This window comes from Apodemus sylvaticus, chromosome 11 (assembly GCF_947179515.1).
Source record: "Apodemus sylvaticus chromosome 11, mApoSyl1.1, whole genome shotgun sequence".
NCBI classification, from domain to species: domain Eukaryota; kingdom Metazoa; phylum Chordata; class Mammalia; order Rodentia; family Muridae; genus Apodemus; species Apodemus sylvaticus.
Genome location: NC_067482.1, coordinates 83,981,240 through 84,005,139, shown reverse-complemented (window position 1 = coordinate 84,005,139; position 23,900 = coordinate 83,981,240). Strand labels below are relative to the sequence as shown.

Genomic DNA, 23,900 nt, shown 5'->3' with positions numbered 1-23,900 from the left:
TCTGCTTCACAGTTTTCTTGGGTAAAAAACAAGACAAATATTGACTTCCAGATTTACTGTAGAACCTCTAAGTGGTGCCATGTTCTTTCCCTCTGGGGCAATTTTTCCAACACTGTTAACAAGCCTACAAATAAATGAGTCTCTTCTCCCCCCTGAGGCTAGTGAAGATGATCAGGCATGTGACAGGCACTGCCATCCCAGCTTTGGGTGACAGTAAAGGCATGCAACTAACCCAGGTAGTAGATCTCTGCAGCTCTAAGGGTCTTCCGTGACTTCCAACTATATATACTGAGTGACAGTCTATGTGTAATGTTTTTCCTTTCCTAAGACAAGGTTGGGTAAGATGTTTTCCTCCTCAATAAGTAAACATAACACCAGCATTGCTCTGAAGATTCTCATGTGACTGAATTGCTCACCCTGGAGGTTTGGCCTTTATAAAATAAAAAATCCATTTACTAGCTAGATGGAAAACAACAAGCAGATATTGAAGTGGAAAATGCTCTGGCACATATTACTTCTGGAACTCTCTTGAGTGATTTTTTTTGACAAAATCATTTGGAAAGAAAATATGGAAATGTCAATATACTTAATTATCAATTCTGAAATCACTGGCTTCACTTTCTAAACCTAGTTAGCTTAATTGCTAGAATATACATTAGCATTTTCTTCTATGAAAAGATTATTAGAGCTTTCTTATACATTTGTTGAGTAAAATTCTTACATTACTTGAGACTCATCAATAAGGAACATACCACCATCATTATGCACATCTCTTCTTAGGAATATTTTAAAATGTGTTGCCATTTTATTACATAATATTAAGCTATTTAAAATAAAGATGTGATATAATGGCCCTGCTTTATTTAAATACAGTCTTTAGGAACTGGGGAGATGGCTCAGTGGGTAAAGCACTTGCCTTGAATCACAGGAAATCAAGTTTGAATCCTCACTTAGAACACACCACACACACACACACACACAAAAGTCAAATAGATTTAGCAAATATTTGTAATTCTATTGTTCCTACGGGTGAAGTGGGAGACAGAGATGGATGAATTCCCAGGAGCTATGTTCCAGCTAGCCTGGGTTTTTCATCAGCCAATAGCAAAGAGAGACCCTGCCTCAAACAAGGTGGAAGTACTGAAACCAGAGATTCCCCCTTTGACCTTCACATGAGCTTCAAGGCATGGATGACTCTGCACTTGGGTGCACACACAGACAATACAGCCTTTAACCACACAATACACGTGTGGTTACTTACTTTATGTGACATTTGATATTTCAAAATTAATGACATTTGGCTTGCCAACCAATGTTAGAGTGTAGGCTAGATATACCTTCGTGTTATATATATTTTTCTATTTTCACTTTACCAGTAATTTGCACTATCAGCTGTTATAATTAAGATTATTAATATCTTAATTCTGTGTATCAAGTTAAAGACAGTTTTTTTTTAATTATTTACTATTTTTGTGTGAAACTGAACATGCTCGTTCTACGGTGCGCAGACAGAAGTCAGAGAACAACTTTTGGAACTACACCTGGTATTCCAGGGCCAACCTCAGGCCTTCATGCTAAATACTTTCCCCTGCTGAGCCATCTTGTGGATCCCAAAGATAAGCTTTTACATTATTGACAACGGACTTTTAAGAATATTTTGTTGTTTGGATATGTGGTGCATTGGAAGAGTGCTTACTTAGAAAGTGGGGAGGCTAAAGGGGGTGTTAATACCAATACCTTTTTAAATTTTTACAGGTATAATCCTTGAAAAAAACAACAAAATGTTCTATTCTGGGTTTAAAATCGTTTTAAAACAATTCTAAGACATTAAGAGGGCTTTTGTTTGTTTGTGATACTGGGATTAATGCAAAGGTCATAATTCTTTTCAGTCTCTCTCTCTCTCTCTCTCTCTCTCTCTCTCTCTCTCTCTCTCTCTCTCTCTCTCTCTCTCCCTCCCTCCCTCCCTCCCTCCCTCTCCCTCTCTCCTACTCTTCTTCCTCCCATCCCTCTCTTTGTTCCCCCTTCCTTCTTTCATTTTAAAAATATGTTGGTTGGCATAATGTCACTAAGATGTCCAGGTAGGTCGCTAACCTGAGATCCTCTTGCCTAAGCACCCCCATTAGCTGGGGCTAATAAGAGTTTTATAGGTTCCGTTCAGTTTATATTGAGACAACAGTGCAGAATTATTACTTAACTACATCTGTTTTTTAGAAGTAAACTAAGAAAAGTGTTCGAAGTTTTAAAAACGTTTCAGACAGTTTTTCAAAACCTTACAATGCTACTTCGCCAGGCAGCTAAACTTCTAGGAGCCGTTTCCCTGCAGGATGTGAGAGTTCTGGGCTGCTCGTCCCCGCGGAACCTCTGTGCCCGCGCCCAGGTTTCCCCGCCGGGAGGCTCAGGGAGGGACTTTTGTCCGCTTTGGACCGACGCCGCTGACGGCCGGGTATCCGCCATGAAGTTTCGCGCCAAGATCGTGGACCTGGCTTGTCTGAATCATTTCACACGTGAGCTGGCAGGGCTGCGGGGAGCGCGCGGAGAGTGTGGCTGCAGCCCCTGTGAGAGGACGGGCGGGGTGAGGGCGGCCCTGAGAGGGAAGGATGGCTACCGGGAACCTTCCCTTGCAGCCCTCCCTCACTCCTTCTTCCGCCCGGAGTAAGCGTAGCCTTGCTAGCAGTGCTGGGCTGCAGTACCCGGCGGCTCCTACGTTTCTGTGGAATGTACGCCTGGCCCCCACGGTTGTCAGTTGTTTTCTGAGACTGTTTCTTTATTCTGTTTCCGTCTTGAACTCTGATGCTGCGGGATGTGTGCCTCGCAGGGTTGTTGGGAGGCTGGCAGGGTGTCAGCAGTATTGAAACACAAGCGTAATCTGTGAGCGAGAAGCCCTGCAAGAAGACCTGTAGGCTACTCAGAGAGCTTAGTTACTCTTTACCCCTTCGCTGTAGGAGTCAGTAACATGGTAGCCAAGCTTGCCAAAACCTGCACCCTCCGCATCTGCCCGGAGAAGCTGAACTTCATCCTGTGTGACAAGCTGGCCAGTGGAGGTGTGAGCATGTGGTGTGAGCTGGAGCAGGTGAGCAGGGCAACCCAGGGCTTCTGGGCTCCAGCTAGGGGCGCAGAAAAGACCACAAATGCCTGCTTCTCTCCTTCAGGAGAACTTTTTCAGTGAATTTCAAATGGAAGGAGTCTCTGAAGAAAACAACGCGATTTATTTAGAATTAACGTCGGAAAACTTATCTCGAGCCTTGAAGACCGCCCAGAACTCCAGAGCCTTGAAAATCAAGCTGACTAACAAACACTTTCCCTGTCTTACCGTGTCTGTAGAGGTGGTGAGTGGCAAGAAAAGGATTTCTGAATTTTTTTTTTTTTTTTTTAAAGCGACATGGTCTAGGCAGTGTATCGGTAGCTGCAAGCCCGAGCTTTCAAACAATATTCTTAAAAGTGAATTAGTAGCCGGTCGGTGGTGGCGCATGCCTGCGATCTGAGCACTCTGGGAGGCAGAGGCAGGCAGATTTCTGAGTTGAAGGCCAGCCTGGTCTACAGAGTAAGTTCCAGTACAGCAAGGGCTACACAGAGAAACCTTGTCTCGAAAAAAACCAACTCCAAAACAAAAAAAAAAACAACAACAAAAAAAGTGATTTAGTTTTATTTAAAATATAAGATTTGTGTCTAGAATGGTGGTATATGTCTTTAATGCCAGCACTCAGGAGGCAGAGATAGGAACATCTCTGTGAGTTCCAGGACTTCATAGAGACCCTGTGTCAAAATAAAATAAAAGAGATCTGGTTTATAATGTATGCATGAGAAATGTACATTGTTCTAGTCATTTTTAGACAGACATTATGGCACAGTGTTCTAGGGGATACTGCTTTTCCCAAACAGCCAAACTGCTAGCTAGCATCTGTTCCTTCTAGGGTGTTGTCACCTGGTCTCGATGTTTCCATTTTCACCTTAAATTTGCCCCCTCCTATCCTGTCTTCTGTGGTATTCTTAAATAACAAGCCTCATACTTCGGTAACACATTTGTCTTAGATGCTACTACCAAATGAGTTCAGTGCACAGCCTCTCAGAACATACAAAACCACATGTACAAGATGGACTTTTGTACTGGCTAGTTTTGTGTGTCAACTTGACACAGGCTGGAGTTATCACAGAGAAAGGAGTTTCAGTTGAGGAAGTGCCTCCATGAGATCCAGCTGTGGGGCATTTTCTCAATTAGTGATCAAGGGGGAGGGCCCCTTGTGGGTGGTACCACCTTTGGGCTGGTGCTCTTGGGTTCTATAAGAGAGCAGGCTGAGCAAGCCAGGGGAAGCAAGCCAGTAAGAAACATCCCTCCGTGGCCTCTGCATCAGCTCCTGCTTCTTGACCTGCTTGAGTTCCAGTCCTGACTTCCTTTAGTGATGAACTGCAATGTGGAAGTGTAAGCTGAATAAGCCCTTTCCTCCCCAACTTGCTTCTTGGTCATGATGTCTGTGCAGGAATAGAAACCCTGACTAAGACAACTTTTAAATTCCTAACATGCTCATAGTCTTTTGTATGTGGTTCAAACTATTGTGGAGCGAAATCACCAATTGCTACCTTCTTTTTTTCTTTTCTTTTCCTTTTTTTTTTTCCCAGACAGGGTAATTGCTACCTTCTGAGTGCCTCTCTGGGTATGTCTTTTTTGCCCAGCTCCTCGTGACATCGGTTGGGCTTTCCATGTGGAGTTTCTCTTCAGGGCTTTCCCTTTCCTTAGTGCTCTGCCGCAACCCACTCGGGCCTCCCTATCCTTACAGCTTTCCTTTCCTACATGTGCTCTGTAAATTATATGTGTTTTCAAGCTGGCTATAGATGTTAAATTTCATGCCTTCATAATTTGTATGTGTTCTTAGAACATTCTGTGTAAGTTTGGATCTAGTAAGTTGTTTGTTTGTTTGTCTTATGAGATATGGTTTCTTCGTGTAGCCCTGGCTGTCCTGGAAATAGCTCTATAGTCTAGGATGGCCTCGAACTCAGAGATCCACCTGCCTCTGCCTCTCAGGTGCTGGGGTTAAAGGCGTGTGCCACTGCTTGGTGGGATTTATTTAGTTTTAAGGAAAAGCAAGATGGTATATACAATACTTTTCTAAGTAAGAATGCAACATATTTTGGTTTCTTTTTGTTTTGTTGTTGTTTTGAGACAGATTCTCATAATATAGCTCTGACTGTCTTAGAATTCACTGTGTAGACCAGGCTGGCCTTGAATTTACAGAGATCCACCTGCTCCTGCCTCCTGAGTGCTGGGCTCCAGATGTGCATGAGCGCTCAGGAGCATTGCTTTGCTTTGGTTTCAGAGTTTTAGAAATGCTTCTAGTAATAATCATGGTTTATCCTTTCAGTGTTGCAAAAGCTGCAGCGTACTTAGGGTGTGGCCTGGCAGATTTGCCTCTTTCTGTCTCCAGGGTTTACGAATGCTGATACTGTTCCTCTGCCTGAAACCCCGTCACCTCATCTTCAGCTTCTTGACAGCTGTCTGCATCTCTAGTGTTGATGCCGTCTGAGGCGGCACCCAGAGGTGCTCCCTTTCTCCTGCCCGCCATCAGCTCTCGCTCATTCAGCCCCCTCGCTGATGGGTTTCCTCAGGCTCTTTGAGTGTCTGGTACAGCTGTGCTTGCTTGCTTTCTTATTGTTCCATCTTGTCTCAGTCACCACGCTCTTGAGAGACTCACAGGGCCCTGAGCAGAACAGGTGCGCCACACCAACAGGCTTGGTGGAATAGATTTTGAGTGGGTGGATTACGAACATTCCATTTGGAACTGAAAATGTTTAGCATCGGTTCTAATGTTTTGGTTTTGTTTTAGCATTGACAGCATAAACTATTCTAACTTTTTTCTTAGCAGTTGTCTTCATCAAGCAGTAGCAGAATTGTGGTGCATGATATCCCCATAAAGATTATTCCCAGAAGACTGTGGAAGGACTTACAAGAACCCTCCATCCCAGACTCTGATGTAAGTCTGCAGTCCAGTTGTTCGACACACGATAATGGACAGGGATGGGATTCTTCAATGCCAGTTGTTGTCTTCCAGTGTGTTTTATTTGAAGTTGTATAGTTTCTGAAAAGAACTCAAGTCATTTAACAAGACTCCAGATCTCAGCATGTGCTTTTCCTTATATATGTGAATCCTACAAAAGAACTGATCCCCATTTAGAAATGCCACACTTTGCATACCGGAGGCCAAGCGCCTCGCTCAGTGATGGCCTGCATACAAAAAAAAAAAAACAGAGCCTAAGCTGTACTTTGGAAGACAAGCTGTATTTATCATGACTCTTAGCCTTAAGCACAAATGTCTCATAGGCCTTGATGAAAGAGGCAGAGAAGGCATATTGTTGATTTGAAGCGCAGGTTAGCTGTGGCACGTCTAGGAACCTCAGGGCCTTTGCAAATAAAGAGTGTCAAATGGTCCTTTGTCTTGCATATATGGAAGGAAATTAAGCAGGTACTAGATGAAATGTGTAGTTGACTGTCACTAGAAAGTGTCTATATAGGTTTGGGAAAAGCCAGCATTATATACAGCTCTGTTGGTAACATAGTTCAAATGAGTTGTGGTAATGTCTGGCCGTACTCTTTCACAGAGTACACAGAAGACCTCTGAGTCCTATAAAACATGTCCCAGAGGAAGGCTTCTTGCTCAGCACTTGAGGTATATTCCCCTTGGACCTGTGTATGGGAATCTCAGCTGAAATACTGTGTTTGTTCCTTCTTGAACCATAACAATGCCCTTGGGAATATGGTCACCATGGTAACCAGAGCCGGGTAGTCAGGCATCTTTACTTGCTTGAATACATTAGTGACATTTTTAAAGTTTTAAAGAAACTTTACTTGGATTTTTTTTTTAAATTGTGATTCTGAGTTTTTAAATGCGAATGTAATTCATAGCTGTTGGTTGAATACCTATCATTAGAGACGATATTACGATTTCTTTTTTTTTTAAAGATTTATTTATTTATTATATGTAAGTACACTGTAGCTGTCTTCAGACACCAGAAGAGGGTATCAGATCTCATTACGGATGGTTGTGAGCCACCATGTGGTTGCTGGGATTTGAACTCAGGACCTTTGGAAGAGCAGTCAGTGCTCTTAACCTCTGAGCCATCTCTCCAGCCCCGATATTACGATTTCTAATGCTTGTGATTTCTCCTACTCGTTTTTTTTAGGTCAGTATTTGTTTACCAGCCTTGAAGATGATGAAGAGTGTTGTGGAAAAGATGAGAAACATTAGCAATCAGATTGTAAGTTATTACTCCTTCAGAGGTGGGGCTGGGCGCCCTGCGCTTGCCTCATCCTGGGCGGCAGCTCCTATAGACCCAGGGGTAGGGCCTCCATTGCCTGAGGCACAAGGTGTCTCAGCTAGTGGGTTTCTCCTCACTGTGGCCCCGCTGGGAAGGACCGAGCGTGGCCTCTAAGGACCTGTTCTAATGCCTTTCAGCTCGGACTCCCTGGGGAAAGCTTTCGAACTTGCCTGTAATCCCTCGTGTTTATAGTATGTAAGGAGCATAGTCAACAGCTCTGGTATTTTGTCTTTTGTAAATTGGACAGAACATTGCAGGTTTTATTATTATTATTAATCTGTTTATTTACATCACATCCTAATTACATTAGGTTACATTGCATTACATTATCGCTCCACCTCCCTCTTCTCCTGCCAGCCCCTCCCTGTCACCTCCCCTGCCCTTCATCTCCTGCCTCCTCACTTTCCTCTCAGAAAAAGGGGAGATAGTCCCTGGATGTCGAGCAGTCTTGGCATGTCAAGTTGCTGTAGGACTAGGTGCATCTTCTCCTATTGAGGCTCCACAAGGCAGCCCAGTTAGGGGAAGGGATCTAAAGGCAGGCAGCAGAGTCACAGACAGCCCCTGTACTCACAGGAAGACCCAGTTGCACAACTATTCCATGTGTGCAGAGGGCCCAGGTTCATCCCCTGCATGCTCTCTGGCTGCCTCTTTAGTCTCTGTTGGCCCCTATGCACCTACGTTAGTTGATTCTGTGGGTTTTCTGTGGCATCCTTGACCCATCCGGCTCCTTTAGTCCTTCCTTCTCCTCTTCCAGAGGATTCTACAAGCTCTACTTAATGTGTGGCTGTGGGTCTCTGCATCTGTTTCCATCAGTTGCTGAGTGAGGCGTCTTTGATGACTGTTATGCTAGGTTCTTGGCTGCAAGTGTATCAGAGTATCATTAATAGTGTCTGGGGTGGGCCCTCCCATGGCGTGGGTCTCAGAGTATCATTAATAGTGTCTGGGGTGGGCCCCTCTCATGGTGTGGGTCTCAGAGTATCATTAATAGTGTCTGGGGTGGGCCCTCTCATGGCGTGGGTCTCAGAGTATCATTAATAGTGTCTGGGGTGGGCCCCTCCCATGGCATGGGTCTCAGAGTATCATTAATAGTGTCTGGGGTGGGCCCCTCCCATGGCGTGGGTCTCAGAGTATCATTAATAGTGTCTGGGGTGGGCCCCTCCCATGGTGTGGGTCTCAGAGTATCATTAGTAGTGTCTGGGGTGGCCCCCTCCTATGGCATAGGTCTCAGAGTATCATTAATAGTGTCTGGGGTGGCCCCCTCCCATGGTGTGGGTCTTAGAGAATCATTAGTAGTGTCTGGGGTGGCCCCCTCCCATGGCGTGGGTCTCAGAGTATCATTAATAGTGTCTGGGGTGGGCCCCTCCCATGGTGTGGGTCTCAGAGTATCATTAATAGTGTCTGGGGTGGGCCCCTCCCATGGCATGGTTATCAGGGTATCATTAATAGTGTCTGGGGTGGGCCCCTCCCATGGCATGGTTATCAGGGTATCATTAATAGTGTCTGGGGTGGCCCCCTCCCATGGTGTGGGTCTCAAGCTGGGCCACTCATTGGTTGACCCTTCCTTTAAATTCGGCTCCATCTTTTACCCCTGCACGTCTTGTAGGCAGCACAAATTGTGGGTCTGTGGTTTTGTGACTGGGTTGGTGTCTCAATCCCTCTATTGGAAGTCTTGCCTGATTACAGGAGATGGCCAGTTCAGGCTCTATATCCATTGCTAGGAGTCTTAGCAATCATCCTTGTAGATTCTTGGGAGTTTCCATTGTCCTAGCTTTTAAGCTTGTCCCAGAGAGGCTCTCCCATCCCCAGTCCAAATGTCTTTTCTAGTATTCTTGCCCTCTGTCCTCCCCCCCCATCTCATCCCTCTTGTTCCCATCCCTCCCTCTCCCCCCTCCACCCAGTTCCCTTCCTTTATCCACTCCTAATGTCTAATTCCTTTGCACCTGTCAATGAGATTCAAGAATTCCCCACCCCCACCCCTTTGGGCCCTCCTTTTTACTTTGCTTCTTTGGGTCTCTCTGTGGTTTGTAGCATTTAGCTCTTGTAGAAATCTTTACACCACAAACGGCTTTTGAAACCAGGAAGTGTTTTGCTGCCCTTAGCTATCTTTCTCCCTTCAGAGCAGTGCTGCCACTGAGCATGTCCAACTGAATGCTCTCCTTTCCCTAGTCTTCTTCATAGCTGCCATCTGAAGGGGAAGTCAGCTTCCCTGGAAGCTGCATGCCCTGTACTGGCCTTGGTGTTCACTGCTACTGCCATGGTACTGCTCAGGTTGCCAGGCTGCCTTCCTCTAAGGCACCCTAGAAAGTCAGGGAGGCTCAGGAGGCCCAGAGGGAAAAGTCAGGCAGCTAATTGAGATATCCATTTGCTTGTTCTTCCTGTCTTAGAAACGAGTCAGCAAAATGGAGAGTGAGAAGTGGGCTTCGATGAGAGCGGTGGTAGTTGTTTCTCTTCTGTGCTCAAAAAATGCTAACAGGAAGTTACCGAGCTAGAATGGCCAACTGCTTAATTACCTTTCTGGGTACCTGGGGAGCCAGATTCTGAAGAACTAAGTAGATGCCTCTGGGAGAGGTTGCATGTCTTAATAGTTTGTGGAATAAAGAACGTGCAATGCTAGGGAATCATCTTGGTTCACCTCCACGTTTATAGTGAAACCCACAAGTGCACAGACAGCCATCAATAGGGGATCACGACTGAGTCCTGTATAAAGATAGTGCATCAGTGATAACTGAGGCCAGACTCAGAGGGGATTGGCATGGCTGCTTCCATACTAGGACAGAGCAGCAATGCTCACAGAACAACGTGGGGAGAGGGCTCAAGGTTCCAACACTCACGCTTTCCCCACAGGGCCCTCTCTTCAACTCCTGTTATCCTTGCCCTGGTCCTGTTGCCACAGGAGCCTCCTTTCATCTTAAGCATCAACCATGCCCATCCTGGTTCTTTTATCTGAAACACTTGCCAACCTGGTCAAGGCACACTTCAGTTCTGGTTTGGTTGTTAGTTTCTGCCTAGCTGGTCTACGGAAGGGCCCCATGCAGTCTGCTCTGAGTGTTCTGCCAACCAGGAATACAAACGTGTTACCTAATCTGGAGAGGGAGGGTAGGCTCCTGTGTCAGCAGGACCATCCTGTGTGCACTGCTGGTGTGCAGAGGATCCTGGGTAAGTGAGAGGACAGGAAGGCTCCCTGCCAGCGCTGCTCTTTAAGATGCGTGGAAACTGGTCAACACCTGCTGACTCCTGTCCTTCCCCTCCTGTAGTGGCTGCATATCCACCAGGGGATCCAGAGAAGGGAGGTGGGGCACTGAGGGGTGCTGGAGACCTCAGGAGGCCAGCGAGTGAGGCTTGTGAGGGTCTGTCTTCCTACTACTCTCAAGATTAGATTTCCAGGGCCGGACACTACTTGACCACACTCCTGCTCCCGACCGGCTCCTTCCTGTCCCATGGTTCCCTGGCCCCACAGTCTCCCATGCTTGTTCTTTAAAATTTCTGAACTCCAAATCTTTCTCATTCTAGAAACAAAACAAGTTAAGTTCTTTGAAGTCAACTAAGTTCTTATTTTTTGAGCGTCTGACATGAACTGAGTTCCCCAAGCTCACAGCCTTCTACTCAAGTCATTTCCTTGGAAGAAGAAGAAGCTTTCATGTTAACTCTTCTTTTGGGAACCCAGGCGATTTAAGTTGTAGCTGTCTGGACTGTTGTGCACATCGACGTGCCCAGTTTTGAGCATCAAGATAAGAGCTTACATTTCCCAGCAACTGGCTTACTCACTGCAAAGTGCCATTAGTTGACTACTAATTGTACTGGTGCCTACTGTAAGCTACCTCTAAATTCATGAGAGCGATAAAATGCTTCTGACAGCTGGACTGCTGCCCCATTAGAGATTTTAATGTCTCCAGCACCCGGGTTCACTTAACCTAAGGATCTGACTCCAAAGGCTTCCCGCCACATCACAGTGTTTCTCATCCAAAATCTTTATTAGTGCTTCAGTAAGCTGGTCCAGGAAAGCTGATTCTAGTATCACATCTGAAGTCGCCTCCAACAAAGCACACAGCGTGAAGCATTGTTAACTGGGTGTGGTCAGAAGACAGGCAGCATTGGCATACCCTGGAAACTGGTCAGCAGTATGGGGCCTGGGTACACACCTGAATGCAACACTCCATCTCAGGGATCCCCATGCACAGAATGACCATGAGGGCTCTTCTTGCAAAAGCCACAGACACAGCCTACCATGTCAGTTGGTTTTTGTATTAATGAGGAAGGAGAAGACAGGCATCTCTGAAGGGGTGCATATTCTGATGGCTTGACTCCCCACGCTCTGATCCATCCTTGCTGTATCTCTCCCGATACAGCGTTCTTCCTCTCACCTGCCAGAGCCTTCCTCCTCTTCAGTTAGGGTCCTTCTTTGCCTCCATGCTTGCTATAAGGGAGCCATTGCTTCCACTCTGCCCACATGACTTTGCTGGGGCCTCCAGAGCCCTGATCCTTGGCAGTGTCCCAGCGATGTCCCTCCCATTTCCCCCATGCCGAGTTTTCCACTAGGGGGCACCTTCTTTGTTTTCTGGGATTTCTGTGATCTGGGATGTCAGAATTTCTCACTGTGGTTGATGCCTTAGGGCTTCAGTGCCCTGTGAGGTTTTCCAAGGTTTGTGCCACTGCCTTGTTTCCTGGCTTTTGTGGAAGCTGGCACCACAGTGTTGTTTTTCCCTTTTTAAATATTGACTTTTATTCAATGTGCAGGTGATTGAAGCAAACCTAAAGGGAGAACTAAACCTGAAGATAGAAACTGAGTTAGTATGTGTGACTACTCATTTTAAGGATCTTGAAAACCCTCTATTACGTGAGTTTTCTTATGGGTTATGTTTTGCTTCTAATAAAATTGTTTCAATATATATTGAGTTCTCAATGAGCATGTTGAAGTTTGGTTTTCTTTGTTTCCCATTTGAGAAGGGGCTGAGATTAGACCCCCCTGTCCCTGTGACATGGTGGTGCAGTTAGCACTAGGCAAGGGGCCAGGTTACCAGGCAGAAGATGTGCAGAAGGGGCTTCCCTCCTCTGGGATTCAGGTCAAAACAGTGATTTCCAAGAACCCAATAGCTATTTATTTATCTCTCTGCTGTGAGGGGTTAAGATTCTCATCAGGACTGCAGTCACAAGGTGACTCTTCTTTTCTCCTCTGGTCAGTTCAAGCAGTGCCTTCAAGCTTAGGTCGGCAGGTACAAACTATGGTGCAGGTAGACGTGACAGTTTCCATCTCATAAAAGCCAGAAAGGAATGTGGAATCGAGTGAGCCGTGAAGGGAGGGGTGGCTGTATAGCTTAGTGAGCAGTGCTCTCAAAGTAGAATCCTGTTCTTAAGTGGAGATGTAGCCAGAGGACCAGAAGAAAGGTGTCTGGAGCAATGGGAGCCATTTTCTGATATACATGTGTCCAGATGAGGTGACTCCATGACTTTCACTGTATGACTGCTTGTCCCAGGTTTGCCTCCACATAGGCACAGATATTACTATTAGCCCTGCAAGAAACATTGACTTTGTAGTGAGGGGCACATTGCTTCATTGAAATGAAATCCATAGCAGGAAGCTTCTGACAAAGGTGTGTGAGTGAACTTGGGTTTCTTGGTGCAGTGTGTGTGTTTGAGTCCATGGCCACTGCCTGCTAGGGAAGTGATGTTCTACTGAGCTACCTCCCAGCCCTGACGTGAGTTATTTGGGGTGAGATTACAGTATTTTAACTAGTTCACATGTCTGCTGAAGAAGGTTGCCTTATTGGGTGTCACTGGGAGGGAGCCCCTTGGACCCAGGGTAGGGGAATGCTAGGGGACTGAGGCAGGAGTGGATGGGTGGGTGGGGAGCACCCTTATAGAGGCAAGGGAAGGGGGAGGAGAGGAGAGTTGTAGAGGGGAAACTGGGAAGGGGGATAGCATTTGAAATGTAAGTAAATAAAATAACCAATTAAAAAAATTGTCTGCTGAATGAATAACATTCACAAGTTGCAGTCTACTAGGATGCTAAAAAGAGCTGTAGGGTCTATCAGGTATGGGAATGTTGGACTTAACAAACCGATTATGTCATTGCAGCCTCTGACAGTGCTTCTCAAAACAGACACCCAGAACACCTGGCCAAGGTGCAAGTCGACATAAGGAAACTCCTCCAGTTTCTTGCCGGACAGCAAGTGACTCCCACCAAGGCCGTGTGCAGTGAGTGTGCTTCAACGTTACTTCCTGTGTGGTGTGCATACACTGCTACATGTGCAAGTGTGCCCAGGAGCTCGAACGTTGCTCGAGCCAGAGGCACCTAGAGCTGCTGAGGAGGAGTGATAGTGAGCAGTGTAGAGGCAGCAAGCCTGCCGGTCGCCATGCTGGAGTGCTGTGAGGACCGGGCAGGCCATGCTGGAGTGCTGTGAGGACCGGGCAGGCCATGCTGGAGTGCTGTGAGGACGGGGCAGGCCATCGCAGCAGCTGAGCCTGTCAGGTTTACATAATCAGAGTCCTGTCTGCGCTCTGCTTAGATCTGAGTCTCAGCTCAGGCTGGCTCCTCAGTTGTTGGTTGGGCATTGTTCAGGTCTGGCGCTGACCGGTTACACACTGCTCTGTTCCTCTTCAGCTGCTCACCCCACTGAGCTAGGCAGTTCCCCAAGAGCTTCTGGAAGCTCTGTGTCTCCTTGGTTTTGTGTTTGTTTTTGTTGTTTTAAAGAAAGGCACCGCTAATGGCCTTAATGTGACGTCCTTCCCTTTATGGAAAGACCCAGGCGGACCTCTCATCCCTTAGTCAACAAGGCTGAGGAAAATGACCTGAGAATAGACCACATAATGATAAAACAGAAAGTTCTGAGTAGCTCTGTCAAGGACTAGCCTTCCTAAATGACAACAAACAAACAAATAAAAAAAAGGATGTGTCCCAGTCAGGGTTACCATTGCTGTCATGAAACACCATGACCAGCTTAGAGAGGAAAGGGTTTATCTGGCTTACACTTCCCCAGCACTATTCATGGTCAAAGCAAGGACAGGAACTCAAACAGGGCAGGAACCTGGAAGCAGGGATTGATGCAGAGGCCACAGAGGAGTGGCTTGCTCCTTAGAGCCTGCAGAGCCTGCTTTCTGACAGATCCCAGGACCAGGAGTGCAGTAGTGACACCACCCACGGTGGTCTGGGTCCTCACCCATCAATCACTAATTAATTGCCTATAGCCCCACCTTAAGGAGGTATTTTCTTTCTTTTTTTTTTAATATTTTTATTTTCTATTTTCTTTGTTTACATTCCAAATGATTTCCCCTTTCCCAGATCCCCTCTCCCCATATGTCCCATAAACCTTCTTCTCTCCACCCATTCTCCAATCACCTCCCTCCTTTTTCTCTGTCCTTATATTCCCCTCCAATGCTAGAGCAATCCTTTCCAGGATCAGGACCCTCTCCATACTTCTTCATGGGAGTCATTTGTTATGCGATTTGTGCCTTGAGTATTAAGAGCTTCTGGGCTAATTAATATCCACTTTTCAGAGATTGCATTCCATGTGTATTCTTTTGTGATTGGGTTACCTCACTTAGGATGATATTTTCCAGATCAAACCATTTGCCTAAAAATTTTGTGAATTCATTGTTTCTAATTACTGAGTAGTATTCCATTGTGTAAATATACCACATTTTCTGTATCCATTCAAGGAGGTATTTTCTTAAACGAAGCTCTTTCCTCTCCGATGTCTAGCTTGTATCAATTTACATAAAGCTAGACATCACAGAATGAGAAACCGCAGAAGAGGCTCTGAGAGGCTCTGGGATTTGTGGTACACAGGGAGAGTCTCATGATTTGTGGTACAGCCATCACAGTGTGCACAGGGGCACAAGCACTCACACTTTGCCCATATGCTTTGGTCCCCTCACTGTGAATACGTGCATTGACCAGGAAGGCTGGTTTGGTAAATCGGCCTGATTTGTCCCCAAAAGCCTGGGCAATTCCATTCTTCACCTCTCACTGTTCCCGGTGGGTGGCGGTGGCATGTGTTGTGACCCTCAGGAACCCTGAGAGGGAACAGACACCAAACAAGAGGTGCCATGGCAGATAAGCCTTTGTGATGGGCGGGGATGAGAATCTGCCTTTAACATCTGGGTCTTTTCCTCCTAGATCTTGTGAGTAACAGAACTGTTCATTTTGATTTGCTCCTGGAAGACGTCTCCCTTCAGTATTTCATCCCAGCCTTGTCCTAGCGCCATCTCAGCAGACTTGGGAGCATAGAGACGTTTGTCGCCATGAGAGAAGCACTGAATGATATGGTTGGTCCGCTGCCTGTCTGCACAGTACCACACATCTGTACTGGGCGTATTTCTCTCCGTATGCTGCTTTAAGGACAGATGGAATTCATGAAGCACAGTTGGATAGTTATTCCTTCAAATTACTCAACACCAACCCCCTTATCCCTTTAAGACAGTAAGAGGAAAAGAGAATTTCTTTTTTATAGAGTTTTGTTGTTTTGTTGTCTTCTGGTGCCGGAGTTGAGACCAGGGCCTCGTGCATGCTGGGCATGTGCTCTGCCTGCCACTGAGCTGCCCCCGTTCTAACCTAAAATTTGAGTAGTGGCTTGTCAATTGAGGTTGCAAAAATTACATGTGTAGAATTCCTGTTGCAGTCTGTTCCCAGGAGTACCCCCAAGGCAGTCTCCAGCTCATCCCCTGGTATGGCACGGCTGTCTGAGCTTAGAGTTTAGCATGCTCATTTCTCCACCCACACATCTGGGAGCTCAGTGCAAAATGGACAGCCCTGTGTCCCTGCAGCGTGCCTGGTTGCTCACCACACTGTGAGGATCCTGGAGTCAAGGCCACTCACTTCCTTCTCACTGCCTGCGGAGTCAGAGAGCCTGGGGAACCTGCAGAGCGCCCAGCCTGGAGAAATTGGGTCCCTGAGCGCCTAAAGGATCCAGAAGCCCACCCCAACCCACTCAGTTCCCATCTTGAACTTGTCCTTTTTGTATTTTCTGGTTTTAGCTTATAACCTAGTTCCCTGTTTCGGAGCACTCAGGCTCAAGCCCAGGACTGGGTAGAAGCTAGGCAAGCACTCTGTGGACTCTGTCTCCAGTCCTTTATGTCACAGTCCTTCCACAGTGTCAGATCTACCCTCCGTAAAGCACATTGTGTTGTGTAAAGCAGTCGAAGCTTGGCTGTCTGTCATATCTGTGAAGTGATAATGGTGTGTCCTGCTCCTGAATTGGAGCCGGCTCACCCTAGACAGTGTGACTTCCCATTCTCCAAAAACACCGTTACCAGGTTTTCTGTTTTAACTAGGTGTCAGGTGTCCCACGAGGCGGCATCATAAAGAGAGTTTTCATGTCACAAAGTCAAGGCCTAAGTTGCCTAGGATACGATTTTTAAAAGAAAAAAAGAAAATTAAACAAAAAGAACATTTCATGTTTGGCCTTTTCAAATTATTTAGGAAAAGTAGTATTTCTCAATGGCTGTTAGGATTATTCACTGTAGTTTCCATTTTTACTAGAAAGGTTCTTGTGTAAGTCAGGCAGGATTCAGATGAGCTGCGCATAGATTGGCCTGAACTCCCAAGCTCCATAGCTGCCTCCTGCTCCCGTGAGGCGATGGAGCTATGAGCCACCACACTGCTGGCTCTTCTGCTATTTAAGAAAATACGCTTAATCAAGCTAGTATTTTAAAATTAGGGTTTCTTTAATTGTTAACGCTTGAAACAAAAATCAGTCAAAATCATGATGCAGATGGAATTTCGGGAGGCTCCCTGCACCTTGTTCCTTCAGCTTGTCTTTCTACCGGAAGTACCAGAACCTCACTAGTCACAATTTCACCACTATGCTGCAAACCTGATGCCATTAACTTTACAGTGACTTAAGGTGGGGGAGAAAAGAAACTTCTGTTGGCAGTGAGGGGCTGTGGTCTTTCTGGTTCTTGTCACAACTCTCTGCATAGTGGTCTTTTCCCAGCTTATGTCTCAAGGAGCTGTAGTCAAGGGAGGGGGCTGAGAAAGCACCAGGTTATGGGAACGCGGAGCTGTTTTGTGGAACCCCATGCTGAGGTGGAGACTGAGACCAGAGACATTTTACTGTGTGTTGAAGGAGCAAGGGGTCTGAGGTTTGGACATGGACTTTCACTCGCTGTGACTGCCTAAAACTCTGAGGTTTGGAGAGTACTTCCTGCCAGGGCTCAGAACCCACATCCCTGGTAGCTATGTTTTGAACTGAGATTTTAAGACTGTCCTGAGACAGTCAGGAATGCAGAAGAATTCCTAATGCAGTCACTTACACCAGTGTCCAAGTGGGCTTTGTTAGCCTGCAGCCCTCCCGTGCTTCAGCGGGCTCCTTCCTACCCATCAGGTCTCCAGACTGAGTCTGTCCTGCTGTGCATCCTGCCACAGAGAATCCTGCTCTTGGAAGCCCGAAAAACAGTTCAACATTAGTTCTGGGGCAGGAATTCTGGTTCTTCCAGCAGGAGCAAGCTGATGACATTCTTGGTAAATGTTACCCAATTAGTGGAGTGTCCATTGTTTGTAAGAGATGTAATTCTGTACTTTTAAAGATTGTACTGGGGTATCAGAGCATACATGCTGGAGGATCGTTTGATGGTTCAGAGTTCTATGGCTGTCACTCAATCCACACAGTCAATCCCCACCTTTCACTCTGTGCCTCTCCTCCTGGGCACCTTCTCTAGTTATCTATGCTCGGTTTCTATACTTCCTGCTCTGCACAGTATCTAACCTCCTCCCCAGGCACCCAGGCCCTCTGGAGCCACCATTCTTTACTACAGCTGTGAGGACCTGAGTGCTCTTGACTCTGTGGTTATCAGTATCTGCATAGCGAATATATATTGGTCCCAGCCTTTGCACCTTGGCTTTTGCCCATGTCCATCCTCGTAGAGTAAATGTGTCCAGAAATTCCTGCAGGCCCTGCAGCCATTGCAAACTTTGATGGCATTGTCATTTCTACAAGGGAGCTCTCCTGGCATTCACACTTCTGTGTGATGCCTATGCCAGCTTTTTTTTAAATGGCCCTGGGTAGGCTAACTCTGCTCTGCTCTGCTCACGCTGTCTCATGTGAACAGAACACACCAGATCAGACTCCTACCAAGTCTCAGAATGTGGAGAAGCCAAATGCCAGTTGCCATCTATGTTTTCCACTGTGGAATCAAATACAGGGAATTTCTCCATGTGTGAGGTTATGAGCTGCTGGGTAGAGCAGCTTTGTAATTCCTCTGACTGTCTGCTCATGGTTTTGCATTTCTCTGTGGCCCAGTGGGTGGCACAGCTTCATTTTGAGGTTTGGAGAATTAAGGATAGTCATCTTGCTTCTGGAAAGTTAGTAGTTGGAATCATGTGGGGACATGGAGAAGTCACAGATATCTACTCCACCATTTTGCTAATGCCACACTCCGGATCTGTGCTTTTCTGTGGATTCTGATGGGGAGTCTAAAGGGAGCTTGAGTTCTTCAGTTTTTTTTTCTAAGAACAGTGTTCAACTAGGAGATGATAAACAAGAATCACTTGGACATCGATGGTAGGCGGGGTGTAGTACCACTGTCCTGAAGGTCAGTGGTATTTACTATCTGTGGGAAAGCTCGAAACTGCTTCCTTTAATACATATGCTTGTAAGAGTCATTACACAGGTTATAATCAAAACTTAGTCTTGTTATAAATAAGAGATTTCTTAATGTGAATGAGCAGGGAATTAGTTGATGACCTGTGCTGTGATGTAATATCAAGCCCTAATGCAATATGATAAAGTGCTGCTTATATGATAATAAAACGAGTAGGATGCTGGTGTCCACGGTGTGTCAGTAAAGGCCAGGGAGCATACATCTAAACCCAGCTGTCTCTGGGTCTTTTTGAATTCGGTCATTTTAAATTTGTACATTTTCTAACAATTTCACAACCAACTTTGTAATGAAAATATTTTTATAGAATGAAATAAATATTTATAATTTAACTATTGCTTGGAATTTATTTATTAATGCACATATTCATCTGACAACTTTAATTTCCTGAATATTATACTTTAGGCTTAATTTTCATAGCACATCCTTATTTACCAGAACGGGAAATTAGGCTTTTTGTCATGTGGAGTTTGTACTGGGTTCGTAGTACTGGACCCTGGATTCATAAGGCCCTCTTACCTCAATGAATTTCTTCTTATCATGGGCCCAACATGAACAAATTAGCTAGCTGTCCTAAATTGTGACAAAGTACAAGAAGAAAAGTTGAGGCTGATAAGATGGCTCAGTGGGCAAGAGTACTTGCTGCCTGAGACACACACTGTGCAGGGGGAGAACCAACTCAGTAAGTTATCCTCTGATCCCCAAATATATGTATGCAATGGCATACATGCATGTGCACACAGACACACATAAATAAGTAAATGTAATTTATCTCCTGTGAGGCAAAAAGGGAAGGCCGAGACATAGATGTCCCTTTCACAGGAACACTCCCAGTAGTGAAGCTCCTTTCATCAGGCCCCTCATCCTACAGGCTCCTTCACATCCAAGCAGCTCAAAGGCTAGAGATCGACTCCATGTGTGGACTTTGGGGATATCCAAAGTCTGTAGAGGAAACTGTGCTTTCTTAAGGATGTAGTCTAAGCAGTCTTGGGGAGAGCAGCTAACCCAGTATAAATGTAAATGTTGCTTTTATTTCCTCAGTTGAAGTGATGAGTTGAGAGCTGTACCCAAGCTTTACCAATACATGACTTGGGCTGAGCCCAAAGCAATTCTATCAGACTGTCCCTAGGCCTGATCCTGGAAGCTTCTAACCTCTGTACAATCTAATCTTTTTACAAGCTTAGACCTTGAAGGCTTCAGCTTCCAGCCTTTGTCTTCTATCCTAGGCCTAGAATGTTTCAGCCTACAAGACTTACTGCTGAATAAACTCACCATTTCTAGCTCTTTCTGAGTTCTGGCTGGCTGGTTCAACTCAGCAGTTCAGGCTCAAACTCCTCTCCAAGCTGACTGATTCAATTTGGCTTCTCTCAACTTCTGACTGAATTGCTCTGCTTGGAAAGACTGTTGCTAAACTCCATGAACTGAACTGAACTCTTCTAAACTGAACTCCACTGTCTCCCTCCCTGCTCTTTACATGATCGCACTTTCCTGTCTGTTCTTGTGAGAGTTGGGTGTATTCTATGTCTGACTCATTTTGTCCAATCTTTCTCTAATTTGTCACTTTGCCCCTCAATTAGACATTACTTTCCAACATGGCTGCCTCCATCTACAAACTTTACTTTGACTGTTTGGGATTAAAGGTGTATATTAAGGACATGTGTGGATTCCAGCCAGCATGATTAAAGGAATGTGTCATGTCTGCATTTCAGCCAGATCATACAGATCTAGGACGTCTTTGGATGTGATCCCTTGCCAGAGCAACCATGTTGCTGGATTAAAATTCCTCTACAGAGTTCTTCACAAATGACAGTGGAACAAAGAGAAGCCACCTGTCTGGAGTCCAAAGCACTCTCTGCTCAGTGCTGGATTCAACAATCTAGAACCCAAGGCTAAGACCGGACTCTTCTCAGTACTAAATCCTGCATAATCAATGGGACTCCGAAGGGGCCACCAGTAAGTGGTAAGAGTTAAAGAAAATGCAGCACTTAGGCCCATTTCTTAATTAGAAGGCATGTGTCAACACTTGTAGCCTTACAAACAAAACCTAGAAAGTGACCTTGTTTTCAGGGGTCTGATGGCCATGAGCTCCCAGCAGCACAGAGTGCACAGTTGCTTTGTCTACAAGTCTAGGAAAGAGATTCAGTGACGTGACTGCTCTGCAGCTCACTGGTTTGGTCAGTGTGTGCAATACACCACTCACCACTCGATGACCTTAGGGCGCTCTACTCAGCCTTTTCTGCCTAAGCTGGGTTTATTTGTGAGTTTTAGCTGTCAGAGTCTCCATGTACAAACACCCTAAGCACTTCTACCACACACATGTCCATGTAGCTGGTTGTCATCTTTCTTAAAACAACAACATTCTATGTAGCTTGTCCTGTGAGGTACCTTACCTGAGAGTGAAAAATTGCAGATGACCAGTCAGAAACAAGAACAAGAATAAGTTGAATTTCTGTACTTTGATCTGAACATTTCTTTGATGGTTTACAAAGGTCTCTGCCAAAGAGTGAGAAATATAAGGAGCCCTTATCAGTGGACAGCATAGAACCAGTGTCTCCTCAAGGTCCCACTTCATGCTGTGACTTCACCAGTTCCTGGAGCATGCTGTCTTAGTCAGGGCTTCTATTCCTGCACAAACATCATAACCAAAAAGCTAGTTGGGGAGGAAAGGCTTTATTCAGCGTATACTTCCACATTGACGTTCATCACCAAAGGAAGTCAGGACTGGAACTCATGCAGGTCAGGAAGCAGGAGCTGATGCAGAAGCCATGGAGGGATGTTTCTTACTGGCTTGCTTCCCCTGGCTTGCTCAGCTTGCTTTCTTATAGAACTCAAGACTACCAGCCCAGGGATGGTGCCACCCACAGTAGGTCCTCCCCCTCTTGATCACTAAATGAGAAAATGCCTTTCAGTTGGATCTCATGGAGGCATTTCCTCACCTGAAGCTCCTTTCTCTGGGATAGCCCCAGCTTGTGTCAAGTTGACACACAAAACCAGCCAGTACACATGCTGTATTTCAAATCAAGAATGTAATGCTCACTGTGACATCAGTGTTTATTCCTCCTATGTACCCAGTGGACCTCCTTGCTGACTGTGCAAACTACAAGTACCCAGGAAACAGAACAGCAGCTTTACCCCAGATCTTGGGAGGAGAGAAAGGCCATGCATTGTCCCTAGTCTGCCTTTGCACTGTGGATCCATGATGTCTGTATATGAGCTGTATTTAAAAAGGTTTCACAAGTGTTTCAAATGATACAGTTCATGATACATGCATATGTGTCCAGTGTCTATAATAGCGGATTTATATTAGTATAGGCAAAGCACTCAAGGTAAAAGAACAGGAGTAGAAGCAAGGATGGGGATAGGCACAGGAAACCAACACAGATAACTGTATTGTAATCAATTAAAATATACTTATTCTGGGATGGAGAGATGGCTCAGCGGTTAAGAGCACTAACTGTTCTTCCAGAGGTCCTGAGTTCAATTCCCAGCAACCACATGGTGGCTCACAACCATCTAAAATGGGACCCAATGCCCAATTTTAGTGGGTCTGAAGACAGCTACAGTGTATTCATATAAATAAAATAAATATATCTTTAAAACATATACTTATTCTATAACTCTAAGGTTGCAGTAGCGGCACACATAGTTATTTGGTAGTCAACATGTCTATAATTGGACTTAAGACCGACCACTCAACAAGAGAGAGATCACCCTGGTCCCGGAAACCCACCCGGAAACACAGGGATAGTGAAGTCATGGATCTCAGAGGAAGACTTACACCTGCCACTTCAATAAACCAGCATAATTTCTAACTACATTCTAAACCAAAGGTAAGTGTAGTCCTCATCTGTCATCAAAGAAACTTCATCTTGCAATAGACATTACAAGTTATTAAGAAGTAGAGTTCTAGAGCCCAGTCTACATCAAAAATTCACGTAAGGTTAAGGAACATTACAGAAGGGACAGGAAGATTGTAAGAGCCAGAGGAGTAGGAAGTTTATTGTGAGATTGTGTCTCCTAGAAATATCAGAGAAGCTATGCATGACATGAACAAGCACAAAACCAATGGACATGCTAGCATGGACAGAAGAGAACTCGAGAGACCTCAACCCTAGACAAAGAACTACCGGCAACCAAAGCCCAAGCCTTAGAGTGGGAGAAACAGTCTCCCCCAGGGAAGAACATACCAATCGGTTATCTAACACCAAATGGTCAGTCCTAAAAACATATACCTACAAGTAATATGTAAAACGAGGTTATATTTATGTATTTAGGAATGTGTGTGTGTCTGTGTGTCTCTGTGTGTGGTATGAAATAGCAAAGAAAAAGAGGCAGCCCAGCAGTAGTGGTTAAAAAAACTCAGCACTCAGGAGGCAGAGGTAGGCAAAGCTCTGAGTTAACAGCCAGCCAGAGGGAGTTCCAGGACAGCCAGGGTTACACAAAGAAACTGTCTCAAAACAAACAAACAAAAACAGAAAAGCAAAAACCTAAAACAAAACACCCCAAAACAACAAAACAGACAAACAAATATGAATTTGAATGAGACCAAGGAGGGAGGGGTGGGAAGAAGGAAAGGGGAGAAATGTACGCTATAATAGTATATTATAAGCTGGAAAAAAGTTTATATTATTTTTAAAAGTGTACCAATAAATCCCCCAAGAATGAATGTGTGCTGTGCTTTTCTTAAGAAAACAATTTAGACAATAAGGTGGTCCTGTGCATTCCCTGTGCCCACAACAGCTCTTAGAGGAGAAATCACAGTGGCCACCGAAGCCTACAGCTTTGCCTTCATGTCTGTGATGATTGCTGATGCTATCCAGACCGAGCACCGTCAGGGAACGGGGTCTGCACATTCGGAGGCAACATATTGAGGCATTTGACTACTGTATAGATTTTGATTTTGAAGTAAATGAGAATCATGGAAGATTATAGAGGAGATAGACATCCTTTGTAAATCAATTATGTGGAGCACAGTACCTCCCCTCCTGTTCCTCTTCCTCCTC

The 23,900-nt window shown here is 45.4% G+C and overlaps 1 protein-coding gene across 2 annotated transcripts; it reads left to right on the top strand.

The window, feature by feature from the left end:
• Positions 1-2,382: 2,382 nt before the first annotated feature.
• Positions 2,383-19,229, top strand: Hus1 (HUS1 checkpoint clamp component). 2 transcript variants are annotated; one of them, XM_052198700.1, is made up of 8 exons: positions 2,383-2,504; positions 2,943-3,070; positions 3,150-3,326; positions 5,853-5,963; positions 7,171-7,245; positions 12,040-12,139; positions 13,378-13,497; positions 15,419-19,229. In XM_052198700.1, the coding sequence occupies exons 1-8, from the start codon at positions 2,453-2,455 to the stop codon at positions 15,499-15,501; spliced, it is 846 nt and encodes a 281-aa protein (XP_052054660.1). In that variant the 5' UTR covers positions 2,383-2,452; the 3' UTR covers positions 15,502-19,229. The 2 variants fall into 2 exon arrangements, with proteins under 2 accessions (XP_052054660.1, XP_052054661.1); XM_052198701.1 differs by having other exon boundaries at positions 2,384-2,504; positions 5,856-5,963.
• Positions 19,230-23,900: the final 4,671 nt, after the last annotated feature.